Genomic DNA, 19,468 nt, shown 5'->3' on the forward strand with positions numbered 1-19,468 from the left:
CTTTAAGATGATCATAACGCAATGTATGATCATATAAAGCAATATTATTGCATAATAATTGAATTTTAAAAACATGATATTTTGGCCATTTTTCGAAAAAATCCCTGTAGGCCTACTATAGTACAGGGATTTTTTTCAAAAATAGCCAATTTTCGACCATTTTATTTTTCGACAAAAATGGCTTCTATGGCACTTTAAGATGATGATAACGCAATATATGATCATATAAAGCAATATTATTGCATAATAATTGAATTTTAAAAACTTGATATTTTGGCCATTTTTCGAAAAAATCCCTGTACTATAGTAAGGAATTTTTTCCAAAAATAGCCAATTTTCGATCATTTTATTTTTCGACAAAAATGGCTTCTATGGCGCTTTAAGATGATGATAACGCAATATATGATCATATAAAGCAATATTATTGCATAATAATTGATCTTTAAAAACTTGATATTTTGGCCATTTTTCGAAAAAATCCCTGTACTATATATATAGTAAGGGATTTTTTCCAAAAATCGCCAATTTTCGACCATTTTATTTTTCGACAAAAATGGCTTCTATGGCACTTTAAGATGATCATAACGCAATGTATGATCATATAAAGCAATATTATTGCATAATAATTGAATTTTAAAAACATGATATTTTGGCCATTTTTCGAAAAAATCCCTGTACTATAGTACAGGGATTTTTTCCAAAAATAGCCAATTTTCGATCATTTTATTTTTCGACAAAAATGGCTTCTATCGCACTTTAAGATGATGATAACGCAATATATGATCATATAAAGTAATATTATTGCATAATAATTGAATTTTAAAAACATGATATTTTGGCCATTTTTGGAAAAAATCCCTGTACTATAGTAAGGGATTTTTTCCAAAAATAGCCAATTTTCGACCATTTTATTTTTCAACAAAAATGGCTTCTATGGTACTTTAAGATGATGATAACGCAATATATTATCATATAAAGCAATATTATTGCATAATAATTGAATTTTAGAAACTTGATACATTTTGGCCATGTACTATAGTACAGGGATTTTTTCCAAAAATAGCCAATTTTCGATCATTTTATTTTTCGTCAAAAATGGCTTCTATGGCACTTTAAGATGATGATAACGCAATATATGATCATATAAAGCAATATTATTGCATAATAATTAAAGATCCCTGTACTGTTCGACATAACCTCCGTCGAATTCTATAAATAAATCCCTACAGCATTCTAAAAATGTACTGATATTGCTATATATATGATTGAACAAGCTTTTAATGAAATAAAGGAGATTTAAACTCTCTTGAAAAACACCTTTTTTAGAGTTCAATATAACTATTGCTAAATGTACTTGTACACTCGTTAATATCCTCTTCCTGATCAAAAAAATAAAGACAAGATAAGTTTAAAACAACAATAATAAGTTACTTACATTTAATAAAATAATCAATCATCGATGATAGACAAGAGAGTTGGTCTATATTATGAATACAGTAGACAAATGATTTTTTTTTAAATTGTCAAAGATTGTATTGAAATAAATAGATACCGAACCTTAGCAGAGCATTGCAAAATTGTTGTAGATTGTTTTATGAGACTGCATCTGGTGCTAGTGTGTTCGCGTCGTCCTCTTGAGCAGGGGGAGGAAGGATGTTAGGAATATCTAAAGAGTCATAAGGAATGGCGAGACATTTTGACCTCAGTTCTTGTTCAATCTTCAACAGTCTATTGTATTTGGAAGTTCGTTCACCTCTTAAGATGCCACCAAACTTGACAAATTTAGCTCCAATTCCCACAGCCTTAAAATAAAACAACTTTGATTAAAGTAATGAAATTCATGGCACAAGCATTCTAACTTAGCATTAATTGTTTGCATCCATATAAGGCAAAGACTTTCTTATATTTAAGGTTTACAGTTCACATATCTCATATATGTACTAAGTAAACTAAAATTAAACAATGATGTAACTCACCAAATCTGCAATAAAGTCCTCTTCTGTGTCACCTCTCACACCTGATATGATACATTCACCATTGGTCTCTACAATATGAAACAATTAACCAATATTAACATTATTTACCCTCTTGGCTGGATTGTTGGGAAGTTTCCATAAAGGCACCATTTCTAGAATTCAATGATATGCATTAACAATTGCTATAATAATGCACTAATATTTGTTATATGCACTAATAATTGCTATATATGCACATATAAATAAATTTATTGACTACCAATTTTGAAACAATGTATGTTACCAACAACGAACAGTATGGTTTCATGGGAGAGTGTTGAAATTTCCTTAAAAATGTCTAAAATAAGGACTTTTTAAGATGATATAAATATATAAGATAATTATTATATAACAAATAAAAAAATTCCTGTCATTTGTTTGGACGATTGTGGGTCACATGGCGTGCAATAGTTAACGATCGTTAAATATTACTTTTTTTTGCAAATTTGTCAAAATTGAAATATAACCTCTCATTCACCTCATGGCATTATTTGTACCATTCCACAAATATAAACATTCATTATTTGTATATTTGTATTTGTAACTGTAGACAATTTTGATCAATAATACCTTTGATCTGTTTTGTTGCATTAATAATATCTGTAATAGTAGTTTGTTGTTGAAGTTTAAGTACAGCAGCACTTGATCTCAATCCACCATTTCCCTCTGTAACAAGTCTCTCTGCTCTTGGGTAGATGTAGTCCCCAATCACAAAACACTTGTCACTGATTTTCTCAATTAATTTCTGCCATGCATCAACATCCTAACAAATACAAATATTAACATAAACGATAACAGGATTTCAGTAAGGTGAAATATAAGCAAGCGTTGCCTGGACACAATTTTTTTTTTATATATAAGTTTGGGACGCCCTATGTGAAAGGTAGCCAAATTACTTCTTAACTATAACCCTCTAAATAATCTCTCTCTCACTATAAAGTAAAAAGAAGTTGCTCATGGGATTTGAACTCTATACATCGACGACATGCCAAGTCCATAGTCTAATCCATTCGACTAAACAAACGGCTCAACGAAAAGCATTTGCATTAGCAAATTACAGTTAGCTCAATTCTTACGTCACACTTTATGGATATGACTAATGAATATTCATGTTTATTTTGTGACGTTTCATGAGGGGACATACATAGAGTCTGTTAAAACTGTGCTGAGGAAACAAAGATGTCCCAATTTCCGCACGATGAATCAACATGATTAACTAGTTCCTAGGTCGGTGGGAATCAAAACCTTTCTATAAATAATTAAAAGAAAACACCCCATATAGATATTATCATGTTAAGTCTCCAAACTCACCTGTTTTCTTAACGGGTCAATGATTCCCACAATTGCTGGATAACGAGCAATAAAATCAACGTAGACATCTATCAAATCGTCACTCGTTTTCAGCATACTGGTTAGAATTTCATATTTACACTTTTCCTGTATAACATCAAGATTATTATTATTAGAAAAGTAACACTACAAACAACCAGCACATGACTCGGTATACCATATACCGTACGAGAGAGATGCTTTGACTTGAACACTTTGAATTGTAATTGTTTTATTTATCTGTTTTTGTATATAGTGAGTGCATAATCTGCTTATTCTCACTCATGGTTATTTTTCATTGGTGACTGAATGATGTGTCAACAAAGTCTCATTCTCATGCCCAAGTAGTAGCCCTAGTTTGGATGTGAAAACTGGTACTAGGCTTGGATTTGAACCCAAGACTTTTCGATTGGTAAGGAAGCACTAAGCCACAGTGCCACTATTTTATAAAATAGATTTATTTTTCATAATGTTGATAAATGAACACTACTTACATGGTCAAATATTTCATGAGCCGCACAATCTATCATAATATTAACCTGTTCATTTAGTTGTTGTTGATCTATAGCCTCAACCACAACATCAAGTAGCATCTCAGTCTTGTCCATCACTGGACAAAAACCTCCAACATCATTCACATTATTACATGAAGCCTGCACAGACAAATTGACAAGATTTAGAGAATGAAAATAAATTATCCGAATAATGACAGGATTTATGAAATAATATTAAATGATCGACAATGTAGGGAACAAGATGTTGATGAAATTTATGAAAATTCAGTAATATTCTGATGAAAATACAGTAATAATGATAATGTTGATGACAATGATAATCATGAGAATGTAGTGATACTGGCAATGTTGATGACAATGATAATCATGACAATGTAGTGATACTGGCAATGTTGATGACAATGATAATCATGACAATGTAGTGATACTGGCAATGTTGATGACAATGTTCAGAATGATAAAGAGGATAACTTACTCCATACTTGGCGAACAACATCTTTCTAATCTGGTGATAGACAGCCGACACATTCTTCAAAGCCTTTGAACATTAAACAGATTTAATAAATAAATTAGGTAAACTGCACATTTTTACAATTAAGCTATTTATAATATATTTGCATTGAACTTTATATATCAGACCTAAAGGGGCATATTCTATGTTGTAGACAATGATTCGGCTTAATATTCTAAAAAAAAGCAACATTCTGGCACACATGGCATGTCATACATGTCAGCTACACCTGTTGTTGGCACTACATAAAAGAAACTTGTGTAAGTCTAAATAGATTAAAAATAAATAAAACTGACCTTTTGAAATGTTTGGCCTGGTTTTGGTACCAGCAGTACTTCTTTAATGAGGTTTTGTTTACCAAGTGCTGATTTACCTGAACATAACACAGTTACTAACGGTATAGGCATTCTGTATTCAATCACATCCTCCTGTAATGTATAATATTTAATACATTGATTTCATTTTATTAATAAACAAAGTTAAGATACTTATCCTGGCCTAGGTGTAAGGAATTTTACATACCATACAACCAATTATGGTTATAACCAAGGCAATCTGCTAACAATACTGTACTATGTACAAACTCTCCGCGGCGCGTAATGGAGGTGAAACTGATTGTGTCGCAGCCACAGATTAAGTTGTTGTTGGAGTCAATGATGAATAAAATCCTCACCTGATTTGAATACAGGTGTGAAATATACTGATACAATGGTTGGTCTTTGATAATGGCACTAGCTCTTGCAACGACCTGTGACGAGGCACCAAAAGCATCACATCCTGGCAGCATCATCTCCCTTGGTTCCACAATGACCACCACACCAGATTTGGCGCTTCCCATCTTCTTTTTATTCTTTGCTGATGAGACTTTGCCATCTTTAGCAGGAATCTCTTTTGCAGCAGCAGCCACTGTTAATTCACTACCGTCGTCTTCTTTATGAATTGCTAATTTTTTTTCATATTCCTCTAAAAGTTTAGATGCAAGTTCTCTGAAATCATAAACAATAAATACGATTTAAAATATAACAATGACAAATTCACAAGTATTATAAATTACAGAACAATATCAGGTCATCATTGTATATTGCACTTTGTGTTCTAAATTTCTTTTTTTTTCTTTATTGGGGCTTCACGTTTTGTTTCACTCTGTGCCTTCCATACCCATAATTCATCATTAAATCCAGAAATAACCAGTAATTAGCCAGCAATTAAGATCCTGTACTTAGAAAAAGATTTCTGGTTAACCATTATGTTTACATCAATTTGCTAGTGCATTTCCAATTTAATTTTATTGTCTTAATCATTGTCAACTTTTTACCTCAACTTTGTGTCCACATCAAACTGATTACATGGATTTACACCTTTCAACATTTCAATAATGTCATGATCTATAAGTGCTATGGCAGCTGCGATGCCCTCTGACCTCTCTCTTTCTTCCATGTCTTTCTTTTCCATTGAAACACCATCCGGGAGAACCGAAAAGCTTGATATCTTGCATGTACATACAAACTATAAAGAAATTAATATGGAATTTAGAGCTAACAAGTTTGAACACCAAAAATACCTCGATTTAAGTTTAACTTAAGTTTAAGATTTGAAGCAGCCCTACTACACTCATACATAGTTTAGGTTAGGTCAATAATCAAAGCATGTATGGTACTTTTATTAAATTGAATTCAACATTTATTTCGACCAAAATCAAACATTAACATATGTACATAGATTAAACAAATAACACAATAACAAAAGTATCATTTGGTCAAGACATTAATTAATACAGGTATATGTTGTAATCTTGTGGGAGTTTGCTACATACATTGTTTGTGGTGTGTGGTGTTTAGTATTAACACCTTACAGAATAAATAAAATATTGCATTACCTTCTCCGTGCCATTACGAATACAGTAAACATCAACTTCTATAGTAGGTTGGCCTTTGCAATCCAGAATCTCAAGTGCAGTTATCCGACTTACACTTGCTGGATTGGATAGTCTAGAAAAGTATTCTGCCTAAAGAAAGGCAGCATTTAATATATTATACTTCATTTAATTTTCATTCTTTTTATCCGTAACAAATACATTCATATATTTCTATAATATGGTTTGTCAGTGAAACACGAAATACGCATCGATCAATATACATTAAACATTAAAGGATATTATTCATATATTTACCACCTAAGGGAGTGGGATTTGATTTACAACGGATTTACCGAAATCTTGTGTCTGAATTTAACTTAAATTAGAGAGTGTGATTATACTGAGACATGGATTATACTAAATATACTATCGGTATTAACAATACCGCCGGTATTGTTTTAATAATTGTATTCTATTTCTACTTTTTACCAAGCTGCCATAGACATCTTCTGGGTTCTGATAAAATAATGAATTCAATATTTCTTCAATTTTCTCGGGTACATTATTCTTTTGATAAAATTTCACAGCTTTTTTCTTTAGTTCATACAATTCAAGAGCATGTCTCTGAGTAGCTGCTCTACTTGACATTGTTTCTGTTTGGGGTAAAACAACAAATTTATTAATAATATTATTTTATTAATAATGTTATAACAAATTATTTTGCATCTCATTTGGATCATAATAAATAAATAAATAAATAAATAGCATAGAACACTTAAAAGAGCTTATTATGATTAATGAATGAAATGTAAAGAAAGTTATTTAAATTATTATATTGTTAAATAAATGTAATTTATCATTTGTTATGCCGTGATTTGGTAATCCCTCTCTATAGGCCTAGCCTAGTAGGCCTAGGCTAGCCTACTAGCTAGAATCTAGCTGGGCCTCTAGGTAGGACCTAATAATAGGCATAACCTTGGCTAGCCTAGCTAGAAGCCTCTCAAGCCTAGGCTTAAGTGAAATATAAAGAGGCAAAGACTATTTACACTCTGCCTCCTCTCATCATCTAGGCCTAGGCCTACTAGGCCTAGCTAGTACTAGTTAGTAGGCCGGGTCAGGCCAGTTTTTATGTGCGATATGCGAGTCATATTTTCTAGCTAGGCTAGCTAGAGGCCTACCTACAGGCTATAGAATAGGCCCAGCCTTATGCCAAGGCTTCTAAGTAGTATTAAAATATAATCACAATTTAGTGTCTATCACAAACATATTTATTAATGACTTGCCAAGCTATAATTCTAAGCCTAGGCGTAGCCTAGACTTTCATTTTTGAGTTTTGTCACGCGAACGGCGAATTCGATATGTATTTTCGTCTGCTCCGAATGGTTGCTATGGTGTTTTCTACTACATAAGTTTACTAAATATGCTTTGTAACAAGTCAATATTTTATGTAATATCACAAACTACTAATTATAAATAATACCGTATTAAAATTAATTAATATACAGACATTTAATAATTGCTAGTAAATTATTTTTCAGTATATTAAACACATTATTAAACAGTTACTGAACAGCCGGTTAAAGGTCAGTCATGTGGTCATAACAACAACTGTAAACAAAGAATTTTTGCCGACGGACACAGAAACAGAGAGAAGAATAATTCACATGTAAATCCGATTTATAATTACTTTTCTAATGACAATACGATGATGGATTGATGGTGTACCATAATAATATTAATAATCAAACTATATAAAGAATATTGGATATGTTTATGTTTTTCTATTTATATTATTAACAAATCGGTCAGTTTTTATTTTTTAAATGCCAAATGGCATGCCTTGAGCTTAGTAGGCCTTCACCAATGACGGACAAGAAGAATGAACAGCCAAGATCAGACGTATTGGATCAGAGCCAGAAGACTCGAACTAGTGGTATACGAGGTTCTAAAAGTGTCGCATATCGTGCCAAAGCTGATGGACTGGAGGCTAACAAGAGGAGATATCGGGAACCTGCAGGAACACTTCTTTCAGAACCTGATGAATTTATGGCAGCCGCAATTGGAGACACTGCATGGTTGAAACAGTCTTTGAAAGATGAAAGAAATCCAAATACACTAGACAAAAATGTATGCTGTATAAATAAGATTTTGTTTTTTTATGATTAAAAAATAATGCAATACTGTATCGATAACAAAAATCAATTTTTTATTTAAAAAAATGTATTTTATTTGACTTTAATTTTCATCCTTATTACAGGGCTTGGCACCAATTCATTTGGCAGCATTACACGGGAGATTGAATTGTTTGCAGCTTTTAATTGAAAAATACAGTGTTGATGTGAACTTGGGAAGTAGTACTGGTTGGCGCCCGATTCATCTCTCAATCAATAATAGAATTGGTAAAAAATCTACCCAATGTCTACAGTACTTGCTGGAAAAAGGCGCGGACCCATCGGTGTAAGTGGTTATCAATGATGTTCTCTTAAGCTTCTTTACTAGGCGAATTTGTTCACGTGAACATTTCGCAGAGAAAACCAACCTTTAACTATAAGAGCGAATAGCTGCGATGTTTATGTTCATCGAGTGTCTGCTCATGGACGTGTCATAGCTCATTTCCTGAGCTCTGATTGGTTGCACAATTTTTTGCTTAGCAAAAAGTAGAAACAAATTGCAAATTGGATCTTGCACCTTTTTTATTAAGACATCAACCAATTCTTAAATGTATTGCCAAAAAATGATTAAAATGTATCTTCGCTGCAGAGTAATAGTTTTATTACACTATTTTCTTTTTGTTTTTAGCACAAATGAAGACAACTTAACGCCTGTGCACCAAGCATCAATAGAGGGCAGTGTTCAGTGTCTTAATTTGTTGATAAATGCTGGCGGATGTATAGATGTAAAAGATTCAAAAGGACAAACTCCATTAGACTATGCAAAGATATGGGGTCACAGAAAATGTGCGAGGTGGGTAAACTAAACAATTGATCTAGAATGCAATGATCTGAAGTGGAAAAAAATCCAATGTAGATTACAGTCTTACTATATTTTATTACACACAGCGTTTGTAGTGGTGTTCCTTTATTTTCTACTTCAAATGAATTTATCTTAAAATTAACATTAATACATTTTTTCCTTTATTTTTAGAATAATCTCATCAAAAAGTTGGAAGCAGGAAAAAGAGGAATATTTTGACGAAATTGAAAAACTTAAAACTCTAAAAAATGTTAAAGAAAATGAAGATTTCCATCAAGAAGAAGGTAGAAAAGCAGATAAGGAATTCTACGGCCAGCTATCCTTCACAAACTGGCTGGACAATAAAGGACTGCAAGGAAAAAATACAGGTCCAACTGCGAGGGAGCTTAGTCCAGTTGCGTGGTCTAAGCAACCAAGGAAATACATTGAACTTCATGGAGATTGGGCATTGAAAGGCCATAGAGGGGTCGTTAACCCCAACAGTATTAGGAAAGATGATCAACAGCATCAATTGAAAGAGCTTGTTAAGGATTTTGAGAAATCACTTGCAACAAAGAAAGGCAGCAAAACTAATAAAAAGTCGGGAATTAAAGATTCCCAAACAACTTTGAAACACAGATTGGCAAATAGTGGTCAAAAAAGAGCCATTAATCTACCAGATGAAGTTGTAGAGAAAGTTCTCTTTGACAAACCTTCACCACATCAAAGACCACTTACATTCAAATGTCATAATATCATTGATTCGCAACACAAGAAAATTTGGGAAGATGAAGATAAACCATTAGTGGAAATGTATGCACACCTGTCAAACTCTTTGGACTCCTCTTTGTTTCCTAAGAAAGGACCAATCAGCTCAGTGCAGCATTCAAAAGAACCAATCAGCTCAGGGCATCATTCAAAAGAACCAATCAGCTCAGGGCAAAAAGATGAATCTAGTAGAATATACAAATCAATGAAGCAGATATCTAAGCCTTACAGGTTTCCAAACATTACTGGCGAGGAATACAAATATCGTTTTGAGATTATTTAACCAGAACAAGATATTCTAAAGACATTTTGAAATAAATTTTTACATTAATAAATTGAATTTAATTGATTAAATTTATTAAGTGAAGAATCGGGTCATGAGAATTTTGTTGTTACATCTTTGTTTTTATTTTCCAATGTTTGGTGCTTTTTTTAAAATCCAATTCCAAAATTAGAGTTTTCCAAGTGTATTGATCACCAAAAAGATTTCCACCGAATTTCAAAATTAACTTTCCTTATACTACTGACAAATCAATATACCATTGTAATATGTAAACATTTTATTCAGAAATAAATAAAAACTAAACTAAATGTATTCTTTTTATTCCAGTTTTTTTTTTTCAAAATAATTTAGTACACAAAATGGTAAAGAAAAAAAACAAAGTAGAGGTCCCTTTTGACATAGGCAGTTGACATCAGTATAACGTGTATTAAATCATGCTGTATGTTGCCTTAAATTGGTAGTATCTGTATTGATTTGCATGTAGATTGGATCTACCACTAGTAGTACTCCACCTGTGATTGGTTAAGTGTCTGCATTGGTAGTATCTGTATTGATTTACATGTAGATTGGATCCACCACTAGTAGTACTAACACCTGTGATTGGTTTATTGACTGCATCCTGCCTGATTTGTTTAACTGCATAGTTAGTAAGTAACCAATAATAACAATAATATTTCAAAACTCATTAATATTTAATGTGGTATTAAATGCATAAACATTGCTTCTAAAAATGTACATTAAGTGAAACAATAAACCAAATGGGTTACAGAGAATTAAAACTAATCATAAATAAGCCTTAGTAATACTTGTTTAGTTCTGTTTCCCCTGGTATATTGTATACTGCTTTACGATAGAAAAACCAAAAATTGTCCATAAGATTTTTTGACCAATCAGAATCTTTTATCTCGCTGAGGAATAAATGTTTCTTTACAGTAATCAAAAATTGATAATAATCCATTTCTTTTGCTCTTTTTATTGAAATAACTGCTCACAACATCTTGACCAGCTGGAAAAAAAGCAAAGAAACATGTGACATGGTGGTTAAATTTATAAATGTGTATTAGTGGGGTGGTGAGGTGGATTATTAAAACTATAAAAAAAAGGCTGCATAAATAACATTGTTTGTATTATATTATTTGGTACTGTTTCCACCAAACATTTGCCTATGGAAACACTTCGTAGGTTGAATCTAATCATGTGTAAAGTCTTACCTGGTTGATGAGATGTGGTGGTTGTAGGTAAAACATTATCATTCGCTGACAAAGACACAAAGAAGGCAAAAGGTACCAGCCATAAACATAAGGTAAAGTATGCTAGAACCTACAATAACAACAAAATAGTATCATGAGGATAGGAAAACAGAAATAGTATCATGAGGATAGGAAAACAGAAATAGTATCATGAGGATAGGAAAACAGAAAAACGAATATAGAAATTCACAAAAAGATATTAACACTCAAGTAAACTAGATAGTAATATGCCTACTGTATTGTCCTGGTGTGGTTGGGGCCGCAGGCTACGAGGATATATTATTCTTTAAATGGAATTGGTAGAGTAGGGGGTTACCCCGGTGTACTAGTCCACACAAACACAGCCACTGTCACACACAGCCACTGTGCAAATTGGGACTGGACTGTTTTAGAGGTGTTTACCACCTGTTGGTCCAGATCCTTCACTAACTGCTGAGTTAGTGAGAAGTCGAATAAAAAAAAAATAAATAAATAAATAAATAAACTGAAGAATACACTTCATATACATATAAATTTTTCAATTTTTATACTGTACATACGACTTGACAGATGCTACATACAACCTTGACAGAGGTATTGTCAAGAAAAATGTTTAAGCATGGGATTAATTATCACTTTAACAAAAATAGAACAAACTGCAGAAAACAAATATCACAAAAGAGTATTTAAACCAATTACCATTATTTATTATTTTCGATGAAAATCCCAATAGAAAATGAAAATGCACTTAGAAACTGAGTGAAGGTAGTACTTCGGACCATGCTCAAAGAATACACATTTTTCTTTTTTATTAATGAACCGATTTTCTTGAATTTCAATAGGCATGTTATGTAAGTATATATCTATTTGCATCGAAAAATTCAGAATAACTTGACAATTGTATGCGCTATCGTGCTAACAAACAAACAAAGCAATTGTATTATACTCGGTAAAGTAACAATTTTACAAGAATAGTTTTAAAATATCATACCTCAGCAAATGGGTACCATTCCTCAGTGAAATACTGGAATGCAATGTAATGATTGGCAAACAGCATAACTAGAAAGAAGAAAGAAAGTATTATAGAAACAATTTTAAAGTTGGTTAATATAATTTGTTTGTTAAAAGGATGTAAATTGGTTTAGGCATAGGAAGGTGTTTGGGAGGTGCTCATCTTAGGGAGTTAAATTAGGCATGGAGAGGTGCACATGTTTGGGAGGTGCTCATCTTAGGGAGTTAAATTAGGCATGGAGAGGTGCACATGTTTGGGAGGTGCTCATCTTAGGGAGTTAAATTAGGCATGGAGAGGTGCACATGTTTGGGAGGTGCTCATCTTAGGGAGTTAAATTAGGCATGGAGAGGTGCACATGTTTGGGAGGTGCTCATCTCAGATACAGTACCAAAAACAAGTGTTTACTTGAAAAATAAAAAAGAAAAACTTTAAATTTAGGCATTGTCTTGCTTGTATTAAAAAAAAAAAAGATCATTTATAGATAGCTGTCTCCAAAATCTGTAATTTATATCTAGTATTAAGTTAATTAAATTAACTGCATTGATGAAGGGCTAGTGTTTCTCGAAAGTTCTGCAAATTTGTTATGGCTGTTTTACTTTATTTTTTAATTTAGCTTTTTGATTTAATTGTGTATCTCCATTGAGATCCAGCCACTGACACAGCATTGTAATTTTTTCAGTAGTTTTTATTTGGGTTTATTATTAAATTACTTAAATTTAATAATACTTACTACAACTGATAATAAAAATTGGTGACATAACATCAATAAAAGGAAAGTTTGAAAGCAGTAGTGAATAAAAACAAACAGTAGCTAAGCCGGTAAATGTCAACATTTTTGGCATTTCTTCAAATAAAATCAATCCAATGTAAGTGCATACAGTTATCTAAAAATAAAAATTAAGATTTCATATAAAAATAAATACTGCACTTGATACTAATACTATGATTATGATAAGAATAGACAGACTGTAAAATGTAACACTATTTCTATGAATTGATTTTTTCCCTTCAAATATAGAAATTTTATTTGTACCATCCTTTGGGTTACTCAATAAGTACATAACATAAATACCACCATCGTTTTCAACGTTTTAAACTTTCTTACAGTAATTAATAATAATAAAAATTAGATTACAAAAAGAGAATGTACAGTTATAAGAAACTAATAAAAATGTAGAATGCGAATAATTCAATCTAGAAAATAGAAAAAAATACATTTTAAAATTGCAGTAATTAATAATATAACACTGTACATTGCTTACTGTACTTACAATAATAAGCCATCTTATGACTTTCTTAGTCATCACTGTGTATTCTTCAACCAGCTCCGCAAGATAGTACAAACCAGCAGCTAATATTTAATAATAAATTTGAATAAAATTACATAAATTATAAATTTTAAAATTCTTGTTAAACATTTTTGGATATAATTATAATTCCAGTGTAGACAGGAGTGGTGTAGAATACAGACAACATCTTGTTCTGTATATACATACTGTTAGCCTATTCCACACCTAACTAGGGCGGCCAGGCCTAGTATGTTGGAATACAGATCACTCCGGCCGAGCTTCACTCCGGCCGCGCTTCAATCCAGCCGCGATTTATTCTGGCCGCAGCTATGGAGCGCCCAATGAGTCTTTTACAACCGAGACACGTTTTTTTGTAGAGAATCAAAATAAACATTTGTAATCATACAGTATATTTTTTCTCTTTCAGGATCACAACAACATCGCAAGTGTTTTAAATTAGGTCTAATGCTAAAACAAAATAATTTGTGTTTTATCCAATGTAATAGGCTAGTATATTAATTGTAATGTGATTAATTAATGTAATTTATTGCAATGTACCCTATATGTCATATTATTTTTATCATATATAAATTAAAATATAAAATCATTGTAAATTGGACTGTACAAAAATAATATATTAATTCTTGATACAATTCCAGGTAACATTAATTAGACGGATATTTGATTATTTGAAATAAATTAATTAATATTTTACATATTGTTATTAACTATAATTAGTAAGAATGGGTACTGGCAAGATAAAGTGTTATAAAAATAAGGGTTTTAACTAATTTTTAATGTTAATAAATGTAAAGCTATAAAAATAAATGTACATAGAAAGAAATTAAATATTGTTATTCAACCATTAATTAGACGGGTATTTGATTATTATTTTATTATTGAATTTAATTAAGTTAAGTTTAGTTTGAAAGAAAAAGCAGGGATGCAGTTCCAACTTCTTTGAATGTTATTGTTAATGAAAAAAGTAAAATTGTTGCTAATAAATATTCAACTAGACCCTAGTTCCATTTAAATTCACCAAGAATTTGTTATAACACTGAACAGTATAGAAAACGTAGATATGGGCGCTCCATACTAACGGCCCCTTTGCACAGGAAGTCGAATTGAATAGCGGCCGCCGGAGTGCATACATCGCGCTAAACTGATACGGCGGCCGGGAGTGATCGGCTACCGTATGTTGCAACCCAGTAAACCATGACAGTTTACCTACACTAGGAGCAGTATCTCGTGCTAGCAGCTTGAGCTAAAAGCTCTCTGGCTCTGTTAGGCCTAAATTTAATGGGGGCCTAGACCTAGCTTGTAAGAAATCTCTTTTATTTAAACATAAATCTGACGAAGTTTGAAATTAAATAAATTACCTAATGCCAATGTTACAAAGCATACTTGAACCAGTGTTGCAACCCAGCTCAAAATAAATAAAAACCACATTATTTCTGGTTTTTGTTGTTCGCGTTTCGTGGATCGATCGATTGACAAATAAAATTTAAACGTGTATCATTGCGTTGTGATGTAAATTCGTTTATGTCCAATAGTGGAGTTTGTTTTTCAGTGTGACGCGTTCGCAAGCTAATGAAGAAAACTATACTTGAAATTAAATTTTATTATAGATGCGCTAATAACTCTAATTAAATATTTAATTTACCCAACTCTTGTAGCTAAATGAAGTCAAATTTGATTCCGTTGCAATTAGAAACGCAAAGGTGATTAATACAACGCAAAAATGCGTCATTGAAACTCCGGAAGTAACATGCAGCAAGCTCCTTGTTTTTTAAAGATTAAATTGTAATCGATCACATGCGACCAGTTGCACGCGACGGTATAATTAAACGATTTACCAATTTTAAACGTAGTTTAAATGTCTAAAATGAATTTATCCGTTTTTGGGGTACCAACTTTTTGCGTAATAACCGGAGCAAGCCGGGGAATAGGTCGTTCTATTGCTGTAAACCTTTCTGGAAAACTAGACGAAGAATCATCTATGGTAATCACTGCACGAAATGCGCAGGGTTTGGAAGAAACTAAACGCTTGATTGATTCCATTGCAACGGCGGTGAAAGTTAGAGTTGTAGCCGGTGATCTGGGTAATTCGTCTGCTTTGAAAACTTTGATCAACTCAATATTTGAAGATGTTGAACCATCTAAATTTAAGCATGCAATTTTAATTAATAATGCTGGTACTTTGGGAGATGTTTCCAAAAAAATGCATGAAATTCACGATGATCAGCAACTGCAAAAATACTACTTCGAAAATATAACATCTGCTCATATGCTTACGGGAAATTTCATCACCGTCTTTCAAAAATTGCCAGAAATAAGAAAAACTGTAGTTCAAATAAGTTCGTTGGCAGCTATAGAGCCAATTCCAACATGGTCCATGTATTGTACGGCCAAAGCAGCTAGAGATATGCTTTTTAGCGTACTTGCTAAAGAGGAGCCGACTGTACGAGTCCTTAACTACGCTCCGGGACCCATTGATACTCAAATGTTGCACACAATCATAGTTAACACTCAAGACGAAAACGTCCGCAAGATGATGAAAGATGTTCTTGAAGAGGGGAAAACTGTCAAGTTAGAAGACACGGTTGCAAAGTTGATTAAGATTTTAGACTTGGATGAATTTAAATCTGGGTCCCATATTGACTATTACGATTAAATGCACTCTTGAAAATTGAACAAGTTATTTAATGTTGATACATTTTAATTGTATTATTTTGGTATGATTATAAAGTACTAGTAGTATAATATGAATAGTATCTTTAGTATCGACACAGTATGAAGCATTATAAAGCATGTTGGTTAAATTGGGGAGTAAATACTGTATTCATAAATAAATGTGGGGTTTTTCAATTTTGGCTTTTAAATTTAAGGTTATTATGGTATTACTAATTTTGTGTAGTCATATTATTCTATAGTTTGAATTCTCTGCACACATGGTAAATGCAAGAACAATCTTTTTCTGGTATTTGAAATAGTAATAATGGAATAAAATGTCATTGAATGGAATCCATGGAAGAATCTTATTTATTTCTTCCATTTTAGGACACTCCTAGTTGCAAGTAGCAAGTTGTCAAATTTCTCAGTTCATTTGGTTCATTGTGCTATTGTAGTGGCCAACAGAACAATAAAATTGCTAATAACAAAAGAATGACTCAACTAAATAGTTGAATTGTTGTTATTTTCCATTGTCACCACCCGTAGGACTCTGTACAAAGTTCATTGAATATGACCCTGAATTTGGGTCTTGATTGAATTGGAAGTTACTCGTTGACAGACCAAATGGACGTAACACCATATTTCCGAGGTCTTTCAACTTTCCCATCATTTCTTCCTTTAATTTTTCATTTCGCTCTTTGATTTTATCAGGCAACCGCTGAAAAAACAAGAAAACAATTTTAAAAGTAAATCTAGCAGTTTTGTGATAGCCGATTTATTGTACAGCAACAAAACCACTATACTTTTACTTGTTGTTTTTCCAGTTACATAACTTATTGTGAGATCCTGAGGAAATGATGATGGATACAATTTTAAATTAAAATAAATAAATTCATTTTTCAATCATCTTTAAAAATATGTGATTTACCACTCCTTACCATGCAAGCACTGCGGGCGTCATGGCAACCAGGATCCATTTCAAGAGCCTTCTGATAGTCGGCTAAAGCTTCATCTAGTTTCTCATTCAATTCGTAAGATTGTGCTCGACGCAAAAGAGCTCTCATATACAGGGGATTTAGAATTAATGCTGAAAAAAAGAAATGGAATTAATTTGAAGTATGGAACATGTTTTTTTATTTATGCCATTAATTTCAGTACAAATAACACATGAAAAAAGTAATTATAGAAGGCGCTATATATGATTCTTTATTCACCATAATACATTACAATGGTCATCATGCGCTCAACTAGAATACTATTGAGTGGAATCAATTGGTCAGTCAGAGGCAAATCAAAAGACCTGAGTTTATGAACCCTAAGTGGCCCTCAAATACTGGAGGCCTTGGTTGGGCGTTTTTAGCCTTTTTTGCCATATTTTAATGCCTGTCTTTTCCTCTGGGCACTGCTCAGGCCAGTGAGTGCTCATAGCCGATACGCCACTGATTCTGTTATTTACGTACCTTCTGTACAATCACTAATAGCATCTTCAAGTTGTTCCTATTAAAAAATAACAATTATAAAGTAAGTACAGAAGCTTCCATTATTACCAAAGAAAAGAAAAAAATTACAAATACAGTTATTCAAAATTGTCTAAATATTCTCTTTATTCAGCTTCTTCTGGTGATAAATATTTTCTATTCAGAAATGATTAGCTTACCAGTCGGAGCTTGCAAGCTGCTCGGTTTGAGTACATTATTGACCGTTCTTTCTTAAAGTTCAAAGGGCAGAGTTCAAGTGCCGTTGTATAAACATCACATGCTTCTAAATATTCTGAGAAAATAAATAAAAATTATTAAATTAAAATCAACTTAAAGTATTTTAAAGTTAGATTGTACAAAGTTTTTATTTAGGGTGTATAGGGTAAACAACCTCAAATAATAATATATGATCCATCAATATTCTATACTATAGTTATATTTTACGGTTGGAATATCAAAATGAATTACCTGAGTTTTTAAATAAAGTATTCCCTTTCATTTTATCTTGTTGAGCTTGTTCTTTCCGCTCCTGAAACAACAACAATTCAAAAGTTTTAAAAACAAGCTATAACTTAAAGCTAAATGTCATGTAATTCTATTTCAATTTCATTACCATTTTTTCTTCATCGCTTAAATTGTCCTCCATTTCCATTCTAGCAGCCAATTCTGTTTTAATAAGTGTTTCTGGGTCGTTGACCTCATCATGACCTTCACCATCTCCCTTTTCAGCACAATCTTTTAAAACATCATTACCATTATTAAATTCTTCTTTTATTGTACTACCATCATTCTTTTTTTCTTCACTTTGACCCAGTTTTATATTTTCTGTTTCTTCAACCTCAACTGGGTTATCAACTGTTGAATTGTCATTTTCTTCAGTAGTTGCACCATCCACCTTTCCAGATTTTTCCTTTGTTTTCTTTACTTCTTCTTCTGCAATTTTTTCAACAGGTTCTCCTTTGCCAAATATATCATCTAACTTGACATGTTTTAATACTTGTTTCTTTTCAAGTTGTACATTTTCTGTGGCATCAAAGTATTGTTCATCATCTTCATTTTCTGATGAGGTACAATCATTTATCTTCTCCATTGTATCATCAGCTGAAAGAAAAACACAAGGATTAGAAGAAAAATATTAAAACGATAGCAACTACTCTGACCCTGTTTGGATTGACTATAAAGGTCCTAATAGCAAGCCTAACATTGTACTAACTAGAGAGAGTTATATCCCCATCCCCTAGCTTGGCTAGGCTAGTCTTAGTTAGGGAGGGTCTAGAGACTAGGCCTAGCTATCTACAGACTGTCAGTTAGTAGCTGGCTGAGTTTTCAGTAAATAAAATGGTTTTCCGTTCTTTTTGCAACATACCATTTGATTTAATCTACACTACTTAAGTCTAGGCCTTCTTATTGTTTTAAATAAAGCAGAATTTTCTTTTTTCTATGCAGAAACAAACCAACTGTCTGAGGAAAGCACGCAACAAGGGAATTTCCCTTGTCTTTTTTTGTCGGAATTTTTGTCTCTTCTTACTTAACTTCCGGATAAAAATCACAGCGCCCTC

At 32.4% G+C, this 19,468-nt stretch overlaps 5 protein-coding genes across 5 annotated transcripts; 2 read left to right on the plus strand and 3 right to left on the minus strand.

Annotated features, from left to right (window-relative positions):
• Positions 1–1,422: 1,422 nt before the first annotated feature.
• On the minus strand, positions 1,423–7,616 carry LOC140046182 (enolase 4-like). The gene is made up of 12 exons (XM_072090739.1): positions 7,509–7,616; positions 6,715–6,878; positions 6,247–6,375; positions 5,686–5,876; positions 5,044–5,356; positions 4,667–4,798; positions 4,335–4,397; positions 3,839–3,997; positions 3,327–3,452; positions 2,586–2,778; positions 1,977–2,044; positions 1,423–1,802 (listed from the first exon to the last, which is right to left on the minus strand). Exons 2-12 carry the CDS (start codon positions 6,871–6,873, stop codon positions 1,593–1,595), a joined length of 1,743 nt encoding a protein of 580 aa, XP_071946840.1. The 5' UTR covers positions 6,874–6,878; positions 7,509–7,616; the 3' UTR covers positions 1,423–1,592.
• Positions 7,617–7,863: 247 nt separating this feature from the next.
• On the plus strand, positions 7,864–10,423 carry LOC140046183 (uncharacterized). The gene is made up of 5 exons (XM_072090741.1): positions 7,864–7,891; positions 8,035–8,352; positions 8,483–8,682; positions 9,025–9,189; positions 9,370–10,423. Exons 2-5 carry the CDS (start codon positions 8,056–8,058, stop codon positions 10,226–10,228), a joined length of 1,521 nt encoding a protein of 506 aa, XP_071946842.1. The 5' UTR covers positions 7,864–7,891; positions 8,035–8,055; the 3' UTR covers positions 10,229–10,423.
• Positions 10,424–10,543: 120 nt separating this feature from the next.
• Positions 10,544–15,261, minus strand: LOC140046184 (protein TEX261-like). The gene is made up of 6 exons (XM_072090742.1): positions 15,138–15,261; positions 13,741–13,820; positions 13,200–13,353; positions 12,449–12,516; positions 11,440–11,548; positions 10,544–11,234 (listed from the first exon to the last, which is right to left on the minus strand). The coding sequence occupies exons 1-6, from the start codon at positions 15,205–15,207 to the stop codon at positions 11,119–11,121; spliced, it is 597 nt and encodes a 198-aa protein (XP_071946843.1). The 5' UTR covers positions 15,208–15,261; the 3' UTR covers positions 10,544–11,118.
• Positions 15,262–15,433: 172 nt separating this feature from the next.
• Positions 15,434–16,535, plus strand: LOC140046186 (sepiapterin reductase-like). The gene has a single exon (XM_072090744.1). It carries the CDS (start codon positions 15,635–15,637, stop codon positions 16,430–16,432), a length of 798 nt encoding a protein of 265 aa, XP_071946845.1. The 5' UTR covers positions 15,434–15,634; the 3' UTR covers positions 16,433–16,535.
• A 285-nt stretch (positions 16,536–16,820) lies between these two features.
• Positions 16,821–19,405, minus strand: LOC140046185 (tetratricopeptide repeat protein 1-like). Its single transcript, XM_072090743.1, has 7 exons — positions 19,276–19,405; positions 18,523–19,010; positions 18,378–18,438; positions 18,089–18,201; positions 17,892–17,928; positions 17,370–17,518; positions 16,821–17,149 (listed from the first exon to the last, which is right to left on the minus strand). The coding sequence occupies exons 2-7, from the start codon at positions 18,997–18,999 to the stop codon at positions 16,952–16,954; spliced, it is 1,035 nt and encodes a 344-aa protein (XP_071946844.1). The 5' UTR covers positions 19,000–19,010; positions 19,276–19,405; the 3' UTR covers positions 16,821–16,951.
• Between the last annotated feature and the right edge of the window lie 63 nt (positions 19,406–19,468).

Source organism: Antedon mediterranea, chromosome 4 (genome assembly GCF_964355755.1).
Source record: "Antedon mediterranea chromosome 4, ecAntMedi1.1, whole genome shotgun sequence".
Taxonomy (NCBI): Eukaryota; Metazoa; Echinodermata; class Crinoidea; order Comatulida; family Antedonidae; genus Antedon; species Antedon mediterranea.